Here is a 27,977-nt window from a genome sequence, read left to right on the forward strand (position 1 = left end):
GGCATAAGCAATTAGGAAATAACACTTACTACCCAGGAACAAAAATTGTGTTACATAGTGGGGGACCTGTAACTGAAAGCTCTGCCAACAACACTAGTTTTTAAAATGTTGGGAATAGTGAGCAGCCCGGCATCCTGGGATCGGAGAGGCCGCCTAGGAACATATGGAATTAGAAGATCATTCAGGTAAGAGGGAGCCAGATCATGTAAGGCTTTGTAGGTTATAAGCAGAAACTTACAATCAGCCCGAAACCAAACTGGAAGCCAATGTAGGGCTGCCGATAACGGTGTAATATGGTCATACTTTCTTATTTTAGTTAAAATCCTGGCAGCAGCATTTTGTACAAGTTGCAAACGGGATAAAACTTGACTTGAAATGCTGGAGAATAGACAATTACAATAATCAATTCTAGATGTTACAAAGGCATGCATCAGTCTCTCTGCGTCTTGTAGTGAAAGAGAACGTCTTATTATGGCAATGTTTCTGAGATGAAAGAAAGACACTTTAGTTACTCTCCTAATATGAGGTTCGAAAGAAAGAACTGGGTCAAAAAGTACACCCAAGTTTCTCATTTCAGCCTTCAGTGCAAAAGGGAAGTTGTTTCAAGTAGATGCACAAAGGTTGGTCTGACTTAATTGATTTTTTTAACCTTGTTTTATCTGAGTTTAAAGATAAGAAGTTTTTTGACATCCCATAGCTTAATGTCAGCGAGGCATGTAGTCAGAATATTTACGGCTGCAGTGTCACCTACTTTCAGAAATAGGTATAGTTGAGTGTCATCAGCATAGAAGTGAAAGTTTACAACATGTTTGTGAACAATATACATAAAGAAAACAAAATCGGTCCTAGAACAGAGACCTGCGGGGCACCACATGTGACTAGATCGGGGTCATCCCCAATTTAAACATATTGTAACCTATTTGAGAGATATGATTTAAACCAAAACAGAACACTTCCAGACCTTCCTAGGAGGTTCTCAAGACTTCAATCAGAATCGAATGATCAATAGTGTTGAACGCTGCACTTAAATCTAAAAGAATAAGAACTGAGGGGAGGCCCATATCTGAAGATAGTCGCACATCATTTACCACTCTTATAAGGGCAGTTTCAGTACTATGACCTGGGTGAAAACCTCACTGAAATTTATCATAAACATTATGTACGGCAAGAAATGAGTTAAGCTGGTTCGCTACTACCCTCACCAAGACTTTAGATAAGAAGGGGAGATTGGAAATAGGCCTATAGTTGTAAAGAGGATTTAAACTGGACACTAGGCCACTAACCTTAATGTTACCACCCCCTCCAATATCAGCAGAGGAATACTTCCCAGGGAAATCTTTTATAAACAATTGAGGTTGTCCATATAGGAGGCTGTGTGGTCCAGTGGTTAAAGAAAAGGGCTTGTAACCAGGAGGACCCCGGTTCAAATCCCACCTCAGCCACTGACTAATTGTGTGACCCTGAGCAAGTCACTTAACCTCCTTGTGCTCCGTCTTTCGGGTGAGACGTAGTTGTAAGTGACTCTGCAGCTGATGCATAGTTCACACACCCTAGTCTTCTCTAAGTCGCCTTGGATAAAGGCGTCTGCTAAATATTATTATTTGTTTAATAATTATATTGTGTTACAGCCCGTTCCTTATATTGACTGTTCCTATTTCATTTACCTACTGTTGCACTGCTAATGCACTACCATTTTTTTACCAAACGCCTGCTTTAATTTCACGTTATTCACATTGCTCGGCTTGCCTGTACCCCTCCCTAATAAATGTATGGATAGCCAAACGTTTGAAGATAGTCAGAAAAAGTAACTACTGAATATTCAATCAATCAATCTTTATTTAGCTCCTATCATGATAAATCGCTCCAAAGCGCTTTATATAAAAGGCCAGTGTATAAGGAACAGGAGCTTTAAAGTACCCGTTAAAATCTTTCGCATTTTAATGCTTTAGTGTTTTGTAACCATAACTTCTCGTGCCCATTTATGTTCCAGTACAACCATGCTCATTATTTCTGCACCGTCATCTTCTTTTAATCAGTTCAGCGTGCTCAATCTTATAAACGTTATTGTAAAACGATATTAAAATCCACATTGTAAGTAGCTATTTAACACCCGTAATCCTTTTCCAAACAATGCTCTGTGCCAACAACACTGATTCAAAATGAGTCGTCATGCACTGTTTGCAAAGGGATTAGCAAATCCACTATTAATTATAATATCTAGATGATGATAATAACTTAAAAAAAAAAACACACACAAACAACAATCGTCTTTTTGTTCTTAACCTATTGCAACTTATGGAAAAATGAAAATCAATATTTGCTTTCCTACAATGTATTATTAGAATAGCCTGCTGTATAGTTTTAGCAAAAAAAAAATGCCCTGTCCTATTGTCGCCCCTTTGCTTGCTGCTGATAACGAACAAAATTCAAATTTGTTATGTACAGTAACAATGATCAACATTGATTGGACACAGAATCTAGTCCACCTGGTATGACACTGTTTGCAGGGTGTATAACCACCAGGGAAGGGCAGCATGGCTCTGCTTTAGCTTGTAAGATGTTTACATTGTTACAGAGAGGTAAGTTTATATAGCAAGTTGCAGGCAGAAATCTGCAGTAAAGTATTTTCTCCAGCAAGACTTGGATAAGGAAGTCAACCGAGCACCTCCTATCAGTCCTGAATCAAAAGTCAATCACATCTGGTAACTTTTTTTATATCCATACAAGTGATTCTGGTTGCAGAACAACTTGATCAGCGAGACAAGCCATTTACACAAATATATGTTCTGAACATTCAAATAAAACAGCAGCTGACAATGCAGTAGTGAGCACATTTATTAAAACACCCCATTGCTTCTGTTGTTTTGATTTGTTGTGCGTATGAAATCAAATCACTGTGACTGAAAACCTTGGAAAATTGTCAAAACAGGCAAATTGGTGATTGTCTAACTTAATTGATGATTTTAATAAGCCACATATGCAATTAAAATAGTAAGAGAAAAGAAACACATTCATGAGACTTTTTAGAAGTTGTTTAAGATGCCTTATTAAAGCACAAAGTGGTCTAACATTTTCACACGTGAGTGCCTGTTGTTTCTATATCACCTATAACTGACTGAAAAGTTTCTCTCATTTGAAACTCTCACGCCGTTTTCATGCAGGTAGGTATATAAAAAGCAGGGGAGGACAAATCGGTAGTCTGAGCACCTGCTACTACCAAAAATGGAGTCAGGACTACCGAACTGTCACATTGCAAAGCCCGCGGGACTACCGGCAGCTTCTAAAGGTATTCTCAAGCAGTTACTTCAAATATCTTCTATAGAGAAGGTCTTTAGTTACTTTGTACAGACAGACTGATAAACCAGCTCAGTTTACTTCCTGTTTAGTACATGCCTACTCAGTTGAAGCGGTAGCTATAGTAACCAGCGAATCCAATGGTGATTGGTTCATGCCTTAAGATTCATGACATACCATTATTTATTTTTTATTTTTTTTCGCTCATTAGTTGCTTGCAAGAAATGGCAGATAAACCAATCAGAGCGGGGAATTTGCTTTATACTTTACTAGAATGATGCCGGTGGTATATAGTGATTGCAAGTATACAGTAGGCTACTATATTTTACCGGAGTTATGGCTGAGATAATATACATACATATATATATATATATATATATATATATATATATATATATATATATATATATATATACATATACATATACATATATACTAGTGTTCTGCGATACCTGATTTAGGCTACCTTGATACGATACCCTGCATAAGATCACGATATTCGATATTATCACGATTCTTTGAATTTTATGTCCATTACATGTTAAATGGCTGTCAAATAAAAATGTTCGCAAGTACAAAGTGTGGTAGAGGCTAAAACTCACTTAATGCTACAGCATGGTGGAATGCTTGCTTTTTAATTTTATTTTCTGTTGAAACAAGTTCTCTTTTTATATAAGAAATACAGAAAATAGTGTAATCAAAGTCATTAAATACAACTGTAAAGAAAGCTTAGTATAAGAGACATTATTTTCTGTATATATTGTGTTTCTATATATATATATATATATATATATATATATATATATATATATATATATATATATATATATATATATATATATATATATGAGAGAGAGAATCATTACTTCAAATTAATTTTATAAAATAAGTTGAGCTGATGAAAAAAGCATTTCTGGCAAAGAACTTCTGATACTGTAGTACTGAAAACACTGATAACTATTAGAACATAATATTATGTTTCATCTTATTCAAGCCAAACATCTCCTTCAAAACAACATTGCAGTGCACTATAAACATAGGAAATGTTACGCAATTTTATTCAGACCATCATGCGAGCGTGGATGTTAATTTTGCTAAGAAAATAAATTAGACAAAAGACTTTTACAACTATAGATTAGAGCACATCGTTTACCTGCTGAATCGCGTATGCACGCCTTGAACTATATATGGGGGGGACGGGGGGACGGGACTATGCAGCCTATGTACTGTGTACTGTATGTTTTTGTGCTGAACTTGCAACAATCAGACGTCCGTTTCCAGCATGAAAGCTAATTGTTTTACACACACAAAAAAATGTTTTACGACAAAATGCAAGGAATATATAAAGTGTTAACAATTTTTAACATGGAGTCGTTTTAATGACACGTCTGCAAAATATATTTTTGCATCTTGGTGAACTAACGAACGGCATTTTGATCCGCTTTTAGAGCGTTCCTATGTTCTCTTTACACAGTGCTTTTTTTATATAGTATTGTACTATTTCAACTTCTTACACACACACACACACACACACACACACACACACATATAAATACTAATTGGGTGCATTATTTACATTTTTAAGGCGAGATGTAATTCACAGAATCTCAATAATATGTAAAACAAAAGAACTACAGTAAGTAGAACTATTTTCACTGTAACTAACTTACATGCTGTCGCTTCACTTCAACAAAGAGATTGGGGTGGCGATCTGATAAATGCTTAAATAAATTGGTGGTGTTTCCTCCCTTGTTTTTTACTTCTTTCAAACACCTCCTACATTTTGGATGTCCACCTTCAACTGGATTGCCGCTTTCATTTAATGGATAACCAAAATAGTTCCACACTACAGTGGAATTGGCTTTAGAAACCAGCTGTTCTCCCGCGTCCGCTGGTGTTACTTGGGCAGTACTGTAATTAAATTTTCCGAGAACGCGCAGCGCAGGAAAGTTAGTTTCTTCTGGTATATGCAAAAAAAAGTTCATATCGTTTTTAAAGCACACAATTAAAGTGTTGTTTTGAAGTCTCAAAAAAAAAAAATAGCCAGACCGAAAAACACGATATATCACCAAAAAAAAGACGGGATCGAAAAAAAACGATATATCGATTTTTTTTTTTTAACCCGATATTAGGTATCATATAATTTTTGTATCATGATATTTCGATATACCGAAATACCGCAGAACACTAATATATACATACACACACATACATACATATACATATATATATATAAAAAACAAATTAATAAACAGGAGAGAACACCGTACCCTCAGTGGCTATCACAGTGTTACCGAGGTGTAGGGACACTGCAGCTCGAGCACAGTAGAAAGTTAATAAAGGTGCGTTATTTTATTTTTTTATTTCCAAATGAACAATTAGCGAACGGTATTGCAAGGGAGCCCCCTCACATGGTAATGTCTTTATAAAGTGTGCAATGCATTTGTACTATTTTAAATATATACACTGGTGTTGTTGTTTTTATTAAGTCAGCAGAAAGCCGTGCTCAAGTTTATATTCTGTGTACACGTTTAGGCCACCAAGTTTATTTGTACGGTACTACTGAATATTGATTGTATAATAATACGTCTTGAAAACAAATGCAACACTTGCAGAGTTTAGTTACTGATACTGTGAGTGTGAGTGCACAGGGTAAAGAAAAAAATCCTTTTTATATTTATGTATTTTATAGATATTTTTAAAAGGAAACGGTATGAAAATGTTTAGCTAATGAAGACTGTATGACTTATATTGTAACACTTGAATGTATTTGTATTTGCTTGCGATTGTAAGTCGCCCTGGATAAGGGCGTCTGCTAAGAAATAAATAATAATAATAATAAAAGGTTGGGGCTAGGTTCTGTAAATGGCACAGGTTAGGAAAAATAAAAACAACACTATTACTAGAAGTGCATAATAATTCTCACAGTCCATTTAGGACCAAGAACATGATTGTTTTAATTTGTTACGCAGTGAATATTTTAAAACTAATGATGAGATATTGGTTGGATCAGAAACCCAGACTAAGTCCCCAGGACTGACAATGTCTCGGAAAATAATGCAGATGATGCGGTCAAGCATAATTCCCTACATTTTATATAAGGAAACTATTATTAGCTTGCTATTGTTTGGTAGGAATATTAACAGAAACTAGGCTGTTAGCAAACTTTGGCAGTATCTGGTTATATATGGTAACAAAAAAAAAAAAAAACACATGTTTTATTAGTGGCCCTCAGAAGTGATGTCGGATTTCTTTTCTTAACCTTACCACCTTACAATTGTATCTGTCTACAATTCTGTAATGGTGCGTAGCGTTAAATGGAAATGTTTATCTACTGAGAAATGTAATTCCCTCTACATGTGGAAAACACAACAGCCAGAAAATAGAATGAAGATCAATGAAAGTTGGTTGGTACTGTATGTGATGCTTTGTTAAGCCTTTTGCATAATCTCTCGTAATATATACATATCTAAAAACGTGTTCTCACAGCTTACTTTGGCAGCAGTGTGGAGTAGTGGTTAGGGCTTTGGACTCTTGACCGGAGGGTTGTGGGTTCAATCCCAGGTGGGGGACACTGCTGCTGTACCCTTGAGCAAGGTACTTTAGCTAGATTGCTCCAGTAAAAACCCAACTGTATAAATGGGTAATTGTATGTAAAAATAACGTGATATCTTGTAACAAATGTAAGTCACCCTGGATAACGGCGTCTGCTAATAAATAAATAAATACATACATAAATAATAATAATAATAATAATAATAATAATAATAATAATAATAATAATAATAATAATAATAATGCACAAACACATTCCAGTTGATAATGTGCGCCTAATCTTTGAAATAAAAATAATAATCCCATACCCAAGGAGTTGCATTGTAAAAACCCTGTAAAGCATACTGTATTTAAAGAGCAGTGACACAGTAAACACCTAGAGCTGGCATTAATAAACAGGTCTGAGCAGTGCTGAAGAAGCACAGTTCAACATCAAATAACCAGCTCGCTGTCTAAACAGCCAGAACAGATACAATTGAGAAACACCACACTATCAGCAGTGTTTTTAGATAATTGCTGCTCTGGTTGTTTTTCACACCTAATATCGTCAGAATGGTCAATAAAGCTGTTACTTCACTTAAAAGCTGCACAAAGAACACCGCCCCAAGCGTGCTTTATCTCTCTTATCTCTGAACACAGACACCCGATTACAAGTAATTATTAACGGTGCAGTGTTAGGAAGCAGCAGCAGCAGTAACAAGGCAAAGAAAAGCCCTCCACCTGTGCCTCTCCCAGGTCGTTGTTCACCACAGTGAAGTTGAGCCCCAGATCCTCCACGTCCTCCTCATAGCTCTTTAAGAAAAGCAGGTTTCTGTACATCTCTGGATCCAACGAAGCCAGGTGGTGAATATCAACGTCCGCGCTGGTGCCCAGCAACTTGGACAGGAAGAAACTGGCAAACGGAAGCTCCACAAGCATGTTTTCATAAAGAGCCTTTGAAGCAAAAACAACAACAAAGACGGTTACACAAATGCACCATAAGAAACACTTTGCTCTCCAAAATCTAATTTAAATTTTTTTCTGAAAAGAGAAAAACATATGTTACAAAGTAATAAACATCTTAAGCTGGAAATGTTTGACAGTAACACATTCTTTTTTTTAAAAAGTATTACATACATCCTCGTCAACGGCTGTAAATGAAGTACAACATTACAAGTCGATCACCATGACCTGCAAAGGGGTAGATGACCTGAGCTTGGAAGCCCTAACCAAATGTCCTAATCACAGTGGAATAAGCGGTTCTCCACATATGGGGAAAAAAAAAACTCTACAGAAAATTACTTACTGATGCCTCTCTATAACCAGAATCAAGCATACACAGTGGGAGATAAAAATTGCTAGTTGGTGCTGGTAAAAAATAAAAAAGAATAATAAATAAGACATGCCAAGCTACTGTCTCAAAGGGCCTTGACTGTGCAGGTTTTGTCTTCCAGTCACAAATGGTTTTAAAACATTGTGTGTGTTGCTTTCAAATGCACATGCATTGCAGTGCTATATGTAACTTGCACTTAAAATAAACTTGGTAACATTTAGTTCATTTTTCATACAACTCTATATAAAAAGTTGTTTGTAGATGCCCTGGTAGAATTCATACGCAACAGAAAACAAAAGCATCGCATGAAGAAACATATGACATGACTCTCGGATACGACCTTCATGAAATGACTGCTTTGTGAAGTGGTTTTGTGATTGGATCTAGGTTTTGAAATATAGTTTCTATCTGCTTAGATATGTAATATTTCACATTATCAATATGGGAAAACTATATTACCTTCCACAGCTTCAGCCATACTTGTGTAGATTACTGATACTGTATTAGGAATTAAGAACATATCTATAATTGCTATGGACCTGACCTACAATGTTATAGATCAAGCCAAATTATCATTTAGGATATCTCATATTAATGTATAGATATCTCTAAATATTTGAAGATATCTCTAAATCATTTTTAAGATATCTAAAATATATTTAGAGAGATATAAAAATTATTTACAGATATCTTTAAATGGAGCTTTAAAAATGAGATATCTAAAATGCATTTTCAGATATCTTTAAATCATTTAGTGATAGCTCTAAATAACTTCCTGTTCATTTAGAGATGACACTAAATCATTTAGAGCAGTGGTTCCCACCTGTGGTCCGGAAGTAAACTCCAGATGGTTTGCAAATAACCCCCAAAATCTGTTTCAGCAGTTCTAGCATAAACCCATTTCTACACAATCACATGTTGTACAATATGTATTACTAAGCAACACAACACACAGCTTTAACCATAATTATATATATATATATATATATATATACAAAAGCTACGTATGGAGTCTGCATTTGCCCTCTATCTGTTTTCTTTTAATACAGGTGTGTTTATAATTTATATTAGCTCCCATTGATGCAATACCAAACATCGCCTTCAAAGCCGCCATGAACTGAAACAGCTTTCTAATTTGAAACAAATACTAACTAAATAACTTACACATTATGAAGGCAGATTTGTCTTGTAAAAATTACAGACTTCTATTTTTAGCCAGTAATAGTATTCATGTAAATGCACATCTTTCTAATCTGTGCTCTAATTCTACTGATTGTTTTCACTGTTCAGGAAAAAAAAAAAAAAAAAGAAAAAAGCAACTTAATCTATCTCCAGCCTTTTTGCTCTGTGTAAAGTAGCACACTGCATTCAATATTCCTAACTCGGTTGGAATGACTAAATTAAAGAAAAAATAATAATAATAAAAAAACATTAAAACCACACTTTTCATTTTCAACAATATAAAATATGTGCTAGTGTTGCCAGGGATATATGCCTATTATTTCCATACGTTTCTGGAGAGGTTAGCTGCATATAGTTAATGTGAAACAAAGAGAGGGTATATTTGTAGCTTGACTTGTGAACTGGACCGTAGTGTGAATGATCGATTTCAGGTTTCATTTCCAGGTTTAATATCTCACAAGATGTGAAAAGGAAATTCTCTTAACACTACCTCTGGAAATAATGTGTATAGTCTGTTCTTGACGCCATCATTAACCAAAACAGGAATTGTCGAATCTCTAAGAAAAGAAAGCCTTTGTGTCACAAATACAATCAGAATATTTAGCACTGGTATTTACATGTACTGGATCAGAGGACGACCCAAAGCCCCAGTGCGTTATTTGTCAGAAGGGTTTGTCAGATGAAGCTCTTAAATCTGCAAAATTGAGACGCCATTTATCTACAAAGCATTCAGAATGTGAAAAAAAAACAAAAAAAAAAACACTGGCCTTTTTTAAACAAATAAAATGGGAACATTGCCATCAGCAACTTTCAATGCATGAAATGACAACATTGCTTGATGAACTGGTAGCGAAGATTCAACCACAGGGATCTCATTGTTTGGTACGTTATATAAATACTTTCAACATGTACTTGTACATTCACATAAAAATTAGTTTTAGAATGCTGTTATGAAAAATGCGTGGCAAGTGGTCTGTGGGAAAAATCCAAACACCAAGGTGGTCCCTACATTGAAAAAGGTTGTGAACCACTGATTTAAATAACTTCCTTCAAGATATCTCTAAATGGATAGGAAGTCCATTCAAAGCATTTTCATAGGAAGTCATTTCAAGATAACTTGAAATGACTTCCTGTTCATTTCGAGATATCTCGAAATGAACAGGAAGTTACTTTGAGATATCTCAATGATTTTGAGATCTCTCTAAACGAACATGAAGTTATTTAGAGATATCTCAAAATGAACGGGAAGTTATTTAGAGATATCTCTTTGGTGTACCATGCTAGCAAAACATTATTTAAAGACAACTGTAAATCAATGTTAGATATCTTTATTTCATTTTTAGATATCTTAAAATGAAATTAAGATATCTTCAAAAGGGTTTATTTAGAGATATCTCGTACTCATTTAAAAGACATCTGCAAATGATTTAGATATCTCTAAATATTTCAATATATCTTAAAATGCAATTTGAGATATCGCCAAATAATTTGGCTTGCCATAGTTTTATAGCTATGGTACCACACACTGTGATAGACTGTAGGCTTACAGTAAATTGAGCTAGTGATGGAGTAGAGGTTTTGAACAAGAAAGTGTTGGAAAAACAAAAGAAAATAAATCTTCCATGGACCAACAAATAGCATTCTTTCCTAAGCACTATTTGATAATACATTAAAACTATATTACCGCACAGCAACTGAATCCAAAAAATAGAATTGTGAATAGAATATGACAAGTTAAACAATTAAAAGCCAGTTAGTAAGCTTTGCTCAAAATACCATTTGATATACTCACCCTAGCACTGTTTAGTAGATCTACATGGTCTAAATGTATCAAACTGAAAGATTTCAATTGTAAATTCTAACCTTGACTTTAAATACAATCAAGTACAGGAGCTGGGCAGGCGAGTCATAAAATGTAAAGCTAATGTACTGGAATAGTCCTAAAAAGAGCAGATTTAAACCTTTAAAACATTAAAATATACAGGTCCTTATAAATGATTGCACTAAAAACCCTGACCGCATCAGCTAAATGGATTATAAATTTAAGACATTTCCATAATGTATGCATCTTAAATACACACACTGGCATAAATCAAAAAATTTCCTAAACACAGGTTAATTATGCAACTTCAAACACAGTCTATTTTTTATGCAAAATAATCCACTTAGCATTTTTCATAGTCGCTCTAATTTCCAGCCATATGCAATGCTTGCCCCTTGAAGCCTATCAATAACTTTGTGCCATAAGGCAGTAGCAATAAGTATAAGTATATTGAGAAAACGGGCAACATATTTTTCAAACGTCTATTATTTATGGGTGTTTATTGCCAGAAATTGTGCCAAAATGACTCGAAATAAAAAGGATTAATTATAGTGCGAGCCTTTTAATATAAGTGAGTGCCGTGGCAGTGCAATTAATGCAAATTGTGGCACTATCAGGAGAATAAATGTGAACAACACCTCTGGCTGCTTCTGTAGCTGCCAAATAAATTCAGTAATTTACAACATTAAGAATCAATAATAAAAATAATGCTTTTCAAAAGCATCACTATCAATCAGTATTTTCCTGCAAAACCTGAACTTTATTCAGCCTTTATCAATTACTAATACCATTGCTAGAGCCATGAGCGTGACTGGTCTGTGAGTTACTGTAGTGTTGTTACCTTCAAGCTGCTTTGATACAACCAGCACAAGCCTACTTTAATTGAATACAATAATCATGTTTCCTGGGCTTTCTATTTTAGTGAACTGTAAGAGTGTGTCTAAATTTAATACAAACAATGGTGCCCACAAGTACTAACATAATGTTAATGTTACTCCCTATGCCATTAATGTTCTTGATCCATAGACCAGATTAACTACCATCAAATTCTGAATCCAATCACTGCTGGATCAAGATGAAAAGGAGTTTCATTACAATTGGATACAAAAATGTAAGCGTGACATACATAAACACATACTGTACAGACAGAAAGGCACCTCTCCTTGTTGTACATCCCCAGATTCTGGAGGAAGACAGTAAAATGACATGACCCCAGGACATCACCAATAAGTATCTATTGTAGCAGCATTGTGTTAGAGGGACACTGACTGCTTCTACTGTCTAGCAGGGCAGCTGCATTTTTAAAGATAAAAAAGCAGAGCTGTATAGAATGTAAATACATTTTTTTTAAAATTGTGTTTAACTGGTTAAATTTTATATTAGGGCACTCGGGTATCCGTGTTACCCGGTTCTCGATATTACCCGAATCCATTTTCAGGATTCGATTCCTCTTCAAATCCCTTTTTGCTAAAAGCGAACGTCTCAGTTTTCCATGCGACCTGTTGTAGTGGAGCCACTCCACTTGACTGGCTAGATCAGTGGTTTTCAACCTGTGGTACCTTTACTGGTATGGGACAGGCTTGCCACGGGTACGCGCACACAGTTCTTTATAACGATATGATTCCTCAAAACACAATGCTCTGTCAATCGCACCAACGTGTATCAATCTGTTTGCACCACTGAAGCACAGAGAAATGAATTATAATGCAGACCTCCAGACTGCGATTAAAATGGTTAGAAATGCAAGAACAACAACAACAACAACAACAACAACAAAAAAGTACATTTTGACAACTTTTTCAGGGGTTAGGCACAAAAATGCTGCATCTCCCTTTAAAAGCAAGTGTCAATATTTACGAATGAGAGATGACGTTGGTCTGATATAGGCATATGAAAGAAAAGTTTTTTTTAAAAAATGTACACAAAAAGTTTAAAAAGATTAAAAAATATTTTATTTTCAGGACGTTTCGGGCAAAAGCCCTTCAGCTGTTTAAAAAGAAAAGTAAACACAGTGCAGTAAACTTGTTGTTATTCAAGAATTGTAATTATACAAAAATTCTGTGGATGATGTCAAGATTATTAGAATAGAATGTTCATTCCAAGAGGTTCCAAAGTTCCCAGTTTGAAGATAAACTCTCGTTCATTTTGTTTCTGAGCAACATTTGTTCCATAGCACTGATTGCTCACACAGACTGTGATGTCTTCATCAGCAGTGTGATCATCACTGTTGAAGTGATGGGCTTTCTGGAAATGCAGTGGTGTTAATGTGAATGCTTAAGTGTTCTACAAACCGGTCTACTAAACGCCTTTTAGTTTCCCCAATATACAATTTGTTGCATTTCTTGCAGATAATGCAGTAGACTATTCCTTTAGAGGTACTTGTAAAATGTTCATGAATGTTGAATGAAGATTTAAAGCCTAATCTCTGTTTCAGAATGAATGTATTTACAGGTATTACATCGTGGTTTATTACATGGATATGTGCCTTTCAAAGGTTCCCCAGAAGGATGAATAGCACTGTGTACCACATATTCTCTTATATTCTTGTCTCTTCTATATGACATCAAGGGGGAGTCTTGAAAATAGGCTCTGTAGATGGGACTTGTTGTAAAATTGTAAAGTTTCTTTGCACAATTGTCTGTATCTTTCTGTTGGTCGGGTGGTAAGTGAAGACCAGAGGAATTATATCATCTGTGTGTTGTATATTGTTATTATATAAAGCATTTTTTCTATTTATATTTGAAATGTGGGATTTAGCTTTAGACATCACAGTCTGTGTGACCAATCAGTGCTATGAAACAAATGTTGCTCGGAAAAAAAATGAACAAGAGTTTATCTTCAAACTGGGAACTTTGGAATGAACATTCTATTCCAATAATCATGACATCATCCACAGTATTTTTGTATAAATACAATTCTTGAATAAAAACAAGTTTACTGCACTGTGTTTACTTTTCTTTTTAAACAGCTGAAGGACTTTTGCCCGAAACGTCCTGAAAATAAAATATTTTTTAATCTTTTAAACTTTTTGTGTATATTTAAAAAAAAACAAAACTTTTCTTTCATATGCCTTCAATATTGTACACTGCAGTTATTTATATATACACATTATATATATATATATATATATATATATATATACACACACACACACACACACACTACCAGTCAAGTGTTTTAGAACACCTCCATTTTTCCAGTTTTTATTGAAATTTACGCAGTTTAATGTCTCACTGTACTCTGAAACTAAAGCATAGAACAAATAAACAATTGGAGATAAAGAAATCATGGAATCATTTTGTTTAACAAAATTTAATCTAAATTTTTGAGTCAAAGTAGCCACCTTTTGCAGATATAACAGCCGAACACACTCGTTGCATTCTTTCTACAATGGAAATCAAAAGTTCTTCCCAACACTGTTGCAGAAGTTCCCACAAATGTGTTGCACTTGTAGGTTGCTTTGCTTTCACCCTTCTGTCCAGTTCATCCCAAACCAGCTCGATGGGGTTTAAGTCTGGAGACTGTGATGGCCATTCCATGATTTGAAGCCTACCGTCTTGTTCTTTTCTTCTAAGGTAGTTCTGACATAGCCTGGAGGTATGTTTTGGGTCATTATCTTGCTGTAGGATGAACCCGACCAACTAGGCATATACCAGAGGGTATTGCATGGTGCTGCAAAATGCTGTGGTAGCAGTTTTGGTTCAGGGTGCCACTCACTCTGTGCAAGTCGCCGACTCTGGATCCAGCAAAAGAGCCCCAGACCATCACGCTTCCTCCTCCATGTTTGACAGCTGGTGTCACACACCGAGGAACCATCCTTTCGCCTACTCGACGGCGTACAAAAACCCTGCGTGATGAACCGAAGATTTCAAATTTTGATTCATCGGTCCATAAGACCTTCTTCCAGTCTTCAGTAGTCCACTGGCGGTGCTTCATGTCCCAGGCAAGCCTTTTTTTCTTATTTTGCCATCTTAGCAATGGCTTTCTTACTGACACTCGACTTGTCAAACCTGCAGCTCGAAGTCTTCTCTTCACAGTTGAAACTGAGACTTGCTTACTTCGACCAGTGTTAAGCTGTGCTTGAAGCTGTTGTCCTGTGAGCCACCTATCACGCAAGCTGTTGACTCTCAGAAACTTGTCTTCTGATTCTGTTGTGGCTTTGGGTCTGCCAGACCTCTTCCTGTCAGAGTTTCCTCCAGTTTCCAAGTGCCTTTTGATGGTGTAGGAAACTGTACTCACTGACACCTTGGCTTTCTTTGCAATTTCTCTAAAGGAAAGACCTACACTTTTAAGGGTTATAATGGTCTGTCTGTCTTCCTTTGTTAATTGCCTTTTTCTTGCCATTATGAGAGCAATGTACTACTTCCTGCAGTACAATACTGTCCAAATAATGCTTAAGAGGGTGTAGTAACACAGTCTGTTCCAACACTGCTTTTATACAGACAGAGGGTTTGTAAGTAATCAACAAAAGTTGAGACACCGGTAGGAATTGTTAGCATCAACTTTCAAGGCTTAATTTACTTCCATTGCTGCAGAACAGCTGTAAGTTGTTAACCCATTACTTGTTCCCTGAAAAAGGCCTTTTTGTATAACTCTGAAATGTACATTATTTTTCAGTTTTTGGTAACCTAAAGTTTTTTTTTTTTAACCTCTGGCAGTTTACCGCTTACCTTTGTACCACTTCAGGTTATTCACTGGACTTGAACTGCTTAAGTTTCAATAAAAACTGTAAAAATGGGGGTGTTCTAAAACTTTTGACCGGTAGTGTATATATATATATATATATATATATATATATATATATATATATATATATATATATATATATATATATATATAAAAACTCCTATTCAATAAATCATTTGTTATCACTTTACAGACATAACTTCAGAGTTAGGTACTGTACACAGTATTGCATTTAACAGCAAACCCTGATGCTTGAGTAAGTGTGATCATGCAATCTCATTATAAGGTTCTCTAAATATATGTAAAGTGGCACATACATAAAGACTAACTAGCAGGAACCTGCATATATCCCCAAAATCCTCAGTACCTTGCGCAAAACAATCTCGTCAGCAAGTGGTTCACAACAGGATAAAATAAAAGGTTTTCTAGATATCTGTATGTGCAAACATACAGACGTACACACATTCATGCATTCCCAAGGGCAGGATAATAAACCACTGACACCTAATACAGTGGCTAGATATTCATACTATACAAAACCTTCAAATGATTTCAGCATTTATGTGACATTTTTGTTTGCTTTGTATTTACAAATGGTAGAATTACAAGAGGAAGGTTAATTGAAAGTCAAATTCAAATTACTTTTTCATTTTAAATTGCCCAGCCCATTAGCTCGATAGCGGTTAATTAGCAAGACTACTGTGGTACTCTAATAAGTATCTTGAAGAGGCTCAATAAATTTAGTAGGTCGGCAATTGATTTTACCCTGTTTTTCTCCCAATTTGAAATAGCCAATTATTTTAGGCTCAGCTCACCACCACCACCCCCGCGCTGACTCAGGAGTGGTGAAGACAAACACAGCTGCCCCGAAACGTGTGCCGTCAGCTGACGGGTTTTTTTTCCACTCACTCTGCAGGCCCACCATGCAGCCACCTCAGAGCTACAGCGTCGGAGGACAATGCAACTCTGGGCAGCTCACAGCAAGCCTGCAGGCGCCCGGCCAGTCTACACGGGTCGCTGGTGAGCGGTCAGCCAAGGACACCCTGGCCGAACTAAGCACTCCCCACCCGGGCAACACTTGGCCAATTGTGCGCCGCCACTTGGGAGCTCTCGTCCACGGTTGGCAGTGGAATAGCCTGGATTCGAACCGGCGACCTCCAGGCTATAGGGTGCATCTTGCGTTCCACGCGGCTCGCCTTTACCGAATGCGCCACTCGGGAGCCCCTGACTTGGGTGCTTCTAACTGTAAAACAGATCAAAATGCTATTACCACATGCTTTGACTGTTTATTTATGTCCTCTGCAGCCAGCTGATTTAGAGCCAGTAAAATGCAACTGCTACACAAACAAGAAGCAGGAATCATCTGCTAATGGAATGCTTAATTGAGAAGTGACCAGTGTCATGAGGTAATTCTTTCCATGTGGGATGACCTCTGTGCACTGCATCACAATAAACAATCACTAACACATGCATTAAAGGAAATCTAAAAACATTAGGACCCAATAAATATTAGGATCGAGCAGCAGGGGAACTTTGTACTCAAAAGGATTTCATGTAAAGGTACAACGCTGCAATAAAACCTGCATTGTGTATCTATTCAGCCGATGATAAAATGAGGTGCTGCTAAGCCTAGTGTACAGAATTTCTGTTAGAACCTAAACTCATGACACACCTTGTACATTCTCACATAGAAATGAGAGTCTTGTGCGTTTAACAAATTAATAGTGGCAGGTGGGGGGATCTATCCAATTCACTTAAAAGGTGTTGGATCCACTAAATACAGCCACTGATTAAAAGAGAAGGACCAGAGGTTCTGAAAGCCAAACACCCAACAGTGCATTGTGCCTAGCGATATTTACAAGCCCGGTTAGAAAAATGCCATGACAAACACCTAGACACTGATAACTGACCAATTTAAACAAATCATCCATACATATTACAAAATGTACCCTATATATTGCATTGCTATTTTTATACAGTGCAACAGTGGTTCGGGTATGAGGGTTTAGTGCGGGTTGACCTTTGGCCAATTTTTTTTTTTTTTTTTTAATTACATGTTTAAATCTGTAAGGTAGACAGTTCAGTTTATATGTACTTCTAAAATACAACAGAAGTTAAGCAAGAAAAACTGTATTTGCTCTGCATCTTGGTCAATGCCAGACTACTACAGTATATGGATGGCTGCAGGGGCAGTGTATGATTATCACCTGAATGGCTTAAATGTGTATAATGAGGTTAAAAACAACCTGGCTGTACTCTAGGATACAAATAACCCACTAGAGAGCAGCAGAGTACTCTCACTGCATTCTCTCAAAAACTGGGTTGAAAGAATGCCCTGCACTGCAAATGAATGCCCTGCGCTCCAAATAGTCGGCTTTTCTTGAATTCATTTTTGGTATATGAAAAGAGAATACTATACCAATCACTTATTTTTTCTGTAGAAAAAGCCAATAGGGATGGATACACTGTAGGGTTTGTCTGTTTTACACGGTGAATATGCGTCAGTGAAAATACTGTTTATGACATGTTATATATAAATAAAGGTAATAGAATCAAACAAATAATAATCTTGCAGAGACCTTGAAACCTCAAGCACGGTGATGTTACTGGCAAGATTAAATACAAGAGTGCAATAAATATAATACAATAGAGTAGCTCTTATGTGGTTTGGAAAACAAAAGGATAACATCTGGTCCTGCACTGACTGAGGACAGGGCCAGAATCCAAATGTTTTTACAATACCCAGGTGACCCTTAAAGCACTCTGCTGATTAAAAAGGCATTTTAGAGTGTAGGTGAGCAATGTCTTCTGCACCAGTATAGAGCACATGTATAGTACAGAGTTCAAGTGTACATCTTGCACAGATATCAAGGCTGGGGGTGTTGCCATTCACCTCACTACAGTTTCTGTGGATCACTTAGATAAATATAAATAAAACAAATACAATACATAAATAAATGAGTGAACGAAAGATATAATTTTCATAATTAAATAGACCACTGAAATAGTAGGAGTAATGCAACTTTTTAATTCAAAATGTAAATTAATAATAATAAGAATAAAATGTATTAGAATTTAGTTAAATTCTTTTAAGTTTTTTTTTTATTACTCATTACACTTTGGACAGAAAATGCTTTTAGAACAATATTATCAATGATCTATATCACAGGGACATCCTACTGTATTTCCATTTAACTGTTTACCCTGAAAAGTTTGCATCTAATAGTTAATGGGGACAGCTTGTACTTTAAATACAAAAAAAAAAAAAAAAAAAAAAAAAAACCATTTAAAAACAAGGGGGGAAAATACAGAGGATGGGTCAGATGGGTAAATGTTTCCTACAAGACAGTTAAATCTGTGTGCCAATAATCTCCATGACATACTGTAAGGATGGACTAAAAAACAGTGAGCTGAGCTTTACCTGACAACACAAAGGATTTCAAATCGTCACCTTCTGGTTTACAAAAAGCAACAGCCCGGGGTGTTGAAGGGCAGGCATTCAGTCAAATTACCTGTCATATATATTCATGCCAAAAGGACTAAGAGGTAACAGGATGACAGGAACTGTACACATTTTCTGCATAGCTGATCATAAAACACATCCCATGCAGTGTAAACCCAGGACTAATAAAGAAATCTAGTCGTGCCTTATCACTGTTTTACTAAACAAATGGGTATTTTTAAAGCTGCCTATTAGAGCAAGAAACTAAAAGATAATTATGAAATGACATTCCTTATACAAACACTCCTGGTGCAATGCATATAAAATAATATTGTAGAACAACCTAAAAAAATGTAGAAGGCTTTTAGATTACAATTTGATTTTGCCAACTTGATGAGCAAAGTGTGAAATAAATGACCACATGTCTCTGTAGAAAGAGTGAATCAATTCTACAATTACTGATTTAGCCCTACAGATTCATAGTCAATGTCCAGTCTTATAATGGGCATATATGTGTGTATAATATATCAATTTCCAGCACTGTATTTGATGTATGTATTATTTACAGTACCCTACTTCTTACCTCCTACAGTACATAATTGAAAATATTTGAATTATTCCACAAGTTGCAGAAAAGACATCTTTCATATGCTAGGCTACCACTATTGCACAGCCTGTTATCGATGCCAGAGAGAGACAACAGAGTAAAGGTGCCTCCATCTACAGGACTTTGAAACTTTGATAAACGGCAATATTTGGACTGGCATTCTTTTTTTTCAAATGTTTGCAAGTTCTTTTTATGCACTATGTTCCCCCCCCCCCCCCTCCCCCTCCCCCTCCCCCTCCCCCTCCCCCTCCCCCAACGAAAAGACTGAAGCTGCTTTTGATGCGCAATGCGACTTCATATTGAAAACAGGTTGCTGACAAATATATTTATGACAGCATTTATGACAGCAAAGCGCCATCGGTATTGTTTTTGTATTTATTTATTGTATTTAAATATGACGGCATAGCCGTGCTTTTTGTTTGTTATTGTTTTTATTTTAAAACATGTTCTGGCAGAGGCGAGATTGTTGCTCGTCCTCTGCCAGGAATAATTTTAAAAAAATCTAGTGCAGAAGGTGACCATCTCCCGAATTAAGCGATTCATTTGTTGCTAATCGGGAGATGGTCACCTGCATATAAACCTGCAGTGCTCTCCGTTCCGGGTGGGTGTTCGGAGGGGGAACTGGAGAGCGAGAGGAGAGAAAACGAAACTTAAAATAAAAATGTATAGGATCAGTGAAGGTTAATGCCCAGCCTGACCTGTATTATTTATTATTTTGTGTTTGTGATTATTTTTGTTTAACCTTTTTATTTCGCTCTGTGAGCAAGTCTTTGTTAAAACCTTTTATTTTATTTTTGTATTTAAATAAACGACGCGCCGCATCTTTGAACTGCAGTACTGCCTGGTGTCAGTGTTTCCCTTCCTGCTTCTGACCTGACGTCACCACACAGCCACCCTGCCACACTTACTATCTCATATAAAAGCACCAAGAGGTTTCTCTAAAAAAAAAGCAACAAGCTTTCAAAATCAAAATCTACTAAATATAATGTCACACTAATTAACCCCAAAACAGAATTGTGCTTTTGCAGAAGGCTAATCGTTGGCAGTTGCCATGTGCAACACATCAGGTTATTAAGCATGCTTAGCAACATGAGTTTGGGGATAGCCATCTGTCCTTTCACAATGATTGATATGAGATATACAGTATGACAGCCAAGACTGATACAGCCTCAGCAGGTTACCATTGCAGAAACCAATTCATCTGGAAAAAATCAAGGACAAATATCCTAGAAATTCAGCATTAGGGTAGCAATACTCTTGTGAGACAGCATGCTTATTAAAATCAGATCCATTAGATAAAAAAGGGTTACTATCTATCCAGGATACCAAGATACAGTATATAGTTAGGAGTGAGGTAAAATGGGTGACAAATGTCTCACCCCAAGCACCACAAACCAGTTGAATACTTTGAGTGACTGTAAAATAACAGTGTGTCATACATAAAATGTCCTGTTTGGAAGCGTTGTTATTTATACAGAAAATGATGTGATATGAAAATCTGAAAAGAAGGAATAAACACTGTTAATAAAGAATAGAAGAGCACTGAACACCCATGTATGCACAGAAGAATGAAAAGGGGAGCTGTGCTGCTGGTATGCTCTCAGTCACCAGGTTTAGTGATTCTATAGCAGTGGACTGCTTGTTCAGAGCGACGTGTAGGACCTGGTCCTCCTCACAACAGATCAGCATTTCTGTTCTGAGCTGGCCTCTACTTCTGAAGCAGGGTGGTGATATTCTGTGTTGGGCTGGGAGGTTAGGCTTGAGGATGACTTGTAATAATTATATTGCCAAACCCTGCAGTCATGAACAGGACCTTAGCATTTTACTATATGCATCAGCAAAACAAAACAGTATCACTTTAGGCTCTTAGCACAAAGTAACCAACTTTAACCAAAAAATTACACAGGACTGATGAAAGTACACATGTTCTCATTCCTTAAGCTTAGCTTGTCAATATGGAAAATGAGCAATATGAATATTCATATAAGTAAACAGATAAAGATTCTTACCTTTCCTAATATTCTCCCAAGAAAGTAGTAGTGTCTGGCAAAAGAATTCCCAACCAACATCTGTGCTGTAGGACTGGGGTACAGAAGCCCTTCATTGGTGGTTTTAAAAAAACCCTGGTTTGGATTAAACCCGGACTTAAGCAGTTCATTTAGGAACTCTCTGAATATGCCACCTCCATCGATGCCAGCTTCATCAAGACCGTGGGCATTCAGGAGGTGGACACGGATTCTCTTCTTAAGGTCAGGTTCTAAAATAAATGAATACAGATTCATTTATATAATAATATATATATATACACACACATACACACACACACACACACTACCGTTCAAAAGTTTGGGGTCACTTAGAAATTTCCTTGTTTTCGAAAGAAAAGCAAATTTTTTGTCCATTAAAATAACATCAAATTGATCAGAAATACAGTGTAGACATTGTTAATGATGTAAATGACTATTGTAGCTGGAAACGGCTGATTTGTAATGGAATATCTACATAGGCGTACAGAGGTCCATTATCAGCAACCATCAGTCCTGTGTTGCAATGACACGTTGTGTTTGCTAATCCAAGTTTATCATTTTAAAAGGCTAATTGATCATTAGAAAACCCTTTTTGCAATTATGTTAGCACAGCTGAAAACTGTTGTGCTGATTAAAGAAGCAATAAAACTGGCCTTCTTTACACTATTTGAGTATCTGGAGCGATTACAGGCTCAAAATGGCCAGAAACAAAGAACTTTCTTCTGAAATTCGTCAGTCTATTCTTGTTCTGAGAAATGAAGGCTATTCCATGCGAGAAATTGCCAAGAAACTGAAGATGTCGTACAACGCTGTGTACTACTCCCTTCACAGAACAGCGCAAACTGGCTGTAACCAGAATAGAAAGAGGAGTGGTAGGCCCCGGTGCACAACTGAGCAAAAGGACAAATACATTAGAGTGTCTAGTTTGAGAAACAGACGCCTCACAGGTCCTCAACTGGCAGCTTCATTAAATAGTACCCGCAAAACACCAGTCTCAACGTCAACAGTGAAGAGGCGACTCCGGGATGCTGGCCTTCTAGGCAGAGTTGCAAAGAAAAAGCCATCTCTCAGACTGGCCAATAAAAAGAAAAGATTAAGATGGGCAAAAGAACACAGACACTGGACAGAGGAAGATTGGAAAAAAGTGTTATGGACAGACGAATCCAAGTTTGAGGTGTTCGGATCACAAAGAAGAACATTCGTGAGACGCAGACCAAATGAAAAGATGCTGGAGGAGTGCTTGACGTCATCTGTCAAGCATGGTGGAGGCAATGTGATGGTCTGGGGGTGCTTTGGTGGTGGTAAAGTGGGAGATTTGTACAGGGTAAAAGGGATCTTGAAGAAGGAAGGCTATCACTCCATTTTGCAACGCCATGCCATACCCTGTGGACGGCGCTTGATTGGAGCCAATTTCCTCCTACAACAGGACAATGACCCAAAGCACAGCTCCAAACTATGCAAGAACTATTTAGGGAAGAAGCAGTCAGCTGGTATTCTGTCTATAATGGAGTGGCCAGCACAGTCACCGGATCTCAACCCTATTGAGCTGTTGTGGGAGCAGCTTGACCGTATGGTACGTAAGAAGTGCCCATCAAGCCAATCCAACTTGTGGGAGGTGCTTCAGGAAGCATGGGGTGAAATCTTTTCAGATTACCTCAACAAATTGACAACTAGAATGCCAAAGGTCTGCAAGGCTGTAATTGCTGCAAATGGAGGATTCTTTGACGAAAGCAAAGTTTGAAGGGCACAATTCTTATTTCAATTAAAAATCATTATTTCCAACCTTGTCAATGACTATTTCCTATTCAAACTCATTTCATGTATGTTTTCATGGAAAACAAGGAAATTTCTAAGTGACCCCAAACTTTTGAACGGTAGTGTATATATATATATATATATATATATATATATATATATATAAACCAATATACAGTATTCAGTATTTAGTGAACAAAGGGCCTTAAAAGTTTTGTACTTCTTAGAAAATGGATAACATGCTAATAGATGTATCAGTGAAAAAGTGAAGGAAAGAAAAAACCTTGGTTGTTTAATATGCTTTTTTTAAGCGTGTTAAGGAACAAAGGTCTTTTCTAGCGTTCAACTTAATTAAGTAAGATATGACTGGGAGCAAACTGAGGCTCAACATGAAGTTTATTCAAATTAAAACACATAAAAAGGTCATGAGAGGTTTCTCTGATTAATCTCTGGCAATAAATCCTGGTTCTGTTCTTGAGCTCAGCTGCAAGAGAGAATCCATTCTGCCAAGTGACTTTTAGAGTGATCATTCATAGAAATCACAGACCTCTTGAAGCGCTTGTACTGTAAATCAATTTATTTTATCAGAAAAAAACCCTTGAATATACATAAGAAACCAGAAACATTATAACAAATTAAAAACGTAAAACATTTTTGTTTTTTTCACTTACCATTTTCTGGTGAAAGCTTGTCATAAGCATCTTCATAAATATAGTTACGTCGAATAGTAACATTAATTCCATCCAAAAACGGACCATCCCCTTGAATGTCCCGTTTATCAGCATAGATCAGCCTCTGGAAGATCTTGATAAAGAAATCAGATACAGTAAAATCAGCTAACTGACTGGAGAACAGCTGCGGTCCACAAGTTGTCATCTTGTCATTTCAGTGATCAATATGTGCGTAAGATTTCTACACCACAGCATCAACTACGGTAGGAGATGACTAAACTACAATGCCATTATCGGCAGCTTCTTTGGTACCAGTAGTACCAAATACAGGGAGCTAATGAAATTGAGGTCTGCTCCTAAATCAATGACAGTTATTTCACAAATAAACAATATTGCAATAAACACAACTATAATAATATTGTATTTTGAGCAAAATAAGAATACTGCCAATATTCTTTTTTTCAGATAGTGTACCTTTACTCTTTCTTCAAAAGGAACCACAAATGGTAGCTCTGTTAAGATGGCAAGTTGTCGCTCCTCTGACACGGACAGCTGAGGTGGTTCCATCCCAACTTGGTTAAATAAATAAATAAATAAATAAATAAATAAATAAATAAACATATAGAAGCACAGGGAAGGGTTACATTTGATTAGCTGAGTATGGCTTTTAGGATCTGACTCTTCAAGCTTGATTAGCCAGTGTATAGGTAACAAGCTCAGGTGTGTCTTATTAAACTCATAGTAAAACCAGGAATGGATCAAACCAGTGCAATGGGAGTCTTATTTCCATCCCTGCCATTTAATAAAAAAGCCATCTTGTTTAACAGTTACATTTATTATGTATTAAATACTGAAATGTATTATATGTATTGTTAAGATGTAATCCGTTTCCATTGAACTTTTATTTACTTTTCTATTTTATTGAAAACTCACCACTTAGTATTTGATCATTTCAATTGTTCACACAGTATTGTTTCAATAAGCAAAACAATGCTCGAAGGCACCGATCTGTCTCATGTGAATGAGAAGCTATACAGGAGGTAAAGTGATCAGCTGCATCCTGGTCTTTCCCATTAGCCTACTGAAGTGAAAATCAATGTTCCAGGATATCCAGGAGCCTGTTTACAGGCAGGCCATTAAAACATGGTCAATCGTTCTCCCTGCTGTACAATCCCTTCAGGGTGGACACTTTTAATTAAAAGTGCTTGACGCTTATCTACTTGCTGGGCAATTTTCATTAAGTGAGCGTTTGTTTTATATTAAACTAAAGGTTTAAGGCATGTAAACCACAGAAACTGCCACAACAGCACAGTTAAACCACTATCCTACTACTAGAGCTCAATTATCCTGGTCAATTAGTCAATTCCAACTGCATTTCTCCATCAAGTTTCCATCTTTGTGGAGAAATATGACCAGCAGAGGTCAATAGACAGCCCATTTATCACTCTAGTGGCTGTCCATTTAGGTAAATGAAAAAGGCCAAACAAACATGGCCATATGGGCTTCAGCAGTACTTTCACACTAATTGGCTTTATCCCATATGGAGTCAAGTGGCATTAAACAAATCATACACACATTGTTATCTGCTTGTTGTCACACCATCTTGCTGGCTATACTACTTCTAAATAAACAAGCTGATGCTACTTCAAAAGAAATGGCAAAGTAACTCCAAAGGGAAAACAAAATACAGTACAATGATGCATACAAACGAGTGACAAAGTCCTTAAAAGTTCATGGTAGTTGCATACAGTCAGCACAGTACTCTACTCTGTCCTTCAGCCTGCACCTGGTTTAATACAATGCTGCTCTCACAGGTGTACAGGACAGGTTCAGTCGCTCCTGGATACTCCTCATTAGGACTCTGTATAACTCGATCGTATTTCCTACAAAAAGAAGCTCAAGATTGAAACCTGCTGTTCTATGGACAGAAGACAAATCCGACAGGAATTACGCCACAGATTATGATTAAAGACCATGAATTGTGATTCTGGCAGGCTATGACTGCTGAAAGTTATACAGCCTCATTTTCTTATCCTCATACCGTCCAATGTTGACTGTAAAGGTCCGATTCTCCCCATTCTGCGAATCCTCCACACATGTCTAGCTGATGGGACATAAAGCTGTGTGACCTGCCAGTACACAAAATATGTATATATTAGTAACACAAATAGAGAAGGACTGGCATTTTATTCACATTTTTTATCTCTACATACGTAAATGAAAGAGGGGACAAGCTACAGTACCTTATCAGCTCTGATGTTAACTTCCTGCGACAGCCAGTGCTCAGACGGGCAGAAATGCCTTCTTATATCTCGAGCTTTCAGCATCTTTACTAGATTGGTGATAACCTGCAAACAGAAAACCTGTATGTTGAAATATAAAGAGCTCAAGTGCTTTAGGGGTAGAAAGGTAGTTGTTTTTGCTCTGGCAGCCAGCTGGACATGCATTACAATAGGCAGCACTAATAATACAGCTGTGTGCAAATTTATTACAACACCCCATTGCTGCTGTAGTTTTGGTTTGCTGTGCATATAAAATCAAACCACTGTATTTGAAAATCTTGGAAAATTGTCAAAATAGGCAAATTAGTGACTGCCTAATTTAATTGATGACTTTAATAGGCCACACATGCAATTCATTTTAAAAAAAAGCATGACTTTTTAAAATGTGTCCGCGATGCCTAATTTAAGCACAAAGTGGTTTAACATGTTCACACATGGGCCTATTGTTTCTATATCACTGACTGCTGAGTGAAAACTGAGGTTTAATTGCAGGTAGGTATATAAAAGGATATAAAATGACACATCTTGAGGTGTAAATTTGCACACTACTGTAAGTCGATGCTATTATTATTACTTACACTTTGAGTCACCAACTACATTGTGAGGTAGTTATTTATAGGGACGGATTCACTATCAGGAATCGTACTGCAGATAAAAGGTTGCTCGCTGTGTAGTTTCCATCCTTCCCATTATCATAACCCTTAAAACTCTTAACAATACTGTAATGTTTTATTTTACTATTTTCTTAAAAAACAAACAAACAAAAAAAAACAGTTTTTATCCAAGCAATACAATTAATAGCCACCACTAAAAGGCAATTTGAACATCACATCATTAGTGTACCATTTAAGGGTAGTATAAAAGAAAAATGACTCAAATGTGTGTAAATGTCCAGCATCATTAATTAGGCAAAGACTGCTTACATCAGCTTCTTAGTCGAACAGCTGCCTGAAGTACAAGCTGTCCTGCACTTAACAGGAATATAGGGCTGGACTTTCGCAATCACTAGCTTAAGCGTTTTTTCCTCCAATAACGTGTGTGTGTATATATATATATATATATATATATATATATATATATACACACACACACACACACACACACACCGGATTCTGCCGAGTCAACACCCCAGTTTGAATGATTGCCCAAGCCCAACTTTTAGCTGAAAGTCAAATTTTCACCATTTATTTCCGTTTTTTAATAACCACACACAAATAATGCCTGAGGAATATCACGGCTCGCATGAAAAGAAAACTGGCTAGAGGTAGTTGCTCTATGCATTGAATGATTCAGGGTTAGGTTTAGGGTTATCTTCGGTTCAGATAACAAAGACGTTTCAGAT

At 36.7% G+C, this 27,977-nt stretch overlaps 1 protein-coding gene across 3 annotated transcripts in view; it reads right to left on the reverse strand.

Annotated features, from left to right (window-relative positions):
* Positions 1-27,977, reverse strand: part of LOC117400677 (ubiquitin-protein ligase E3C-like) — a 67,214-nt gene that overhangs the window by 6,851 nt on the left and 32,386 nt on the right. For all 3 annotated transcript variants that reach the window (XM_059023319.1, XM_059023317.1, XM_059023318.1), the window contains 6 exons: positions 26,597-26,701; positions 26,395-26,482; positions 24,828-24,925; positions 24,354-24,486; positions 21,910-22,157; positions 7,570-7,782 (listed from right to left, as the gene is read on the reverse strand). In XM_059023319.1, the coding sequence (XP_058879302.1) occupies positions 7,570-7,782; positions 21,910-22,157; positions 24,354-24,486; positions 24,828-24,925; positions 26,395-26,482; positions 26,597-26,701 (885 nt within the window). The remainder of the gene's footprint in view (positions 1-7,569; positions 7,783-21,909; positions 22,158-24,353; positions 24,487-24,827; positions 24,926-26,394; positions 26,483-26,596; positions 26,702-27,977) is intronic.

Source organism: Acipenser ruthenus, chromosome 4, assembly GCF_902713425.1.
Source record: "Acipenser ruthenus chromosome 4, fAciRut3.2 maternal haplotype, whole genome shotgun sequence".
Taxonomy (NCBI): Eukaryota; Metazoa; Chordata; class Actinopteri; order Acipenseriformes; family Acipenseridae; genus Acipenser; species Acipenser ruthenus.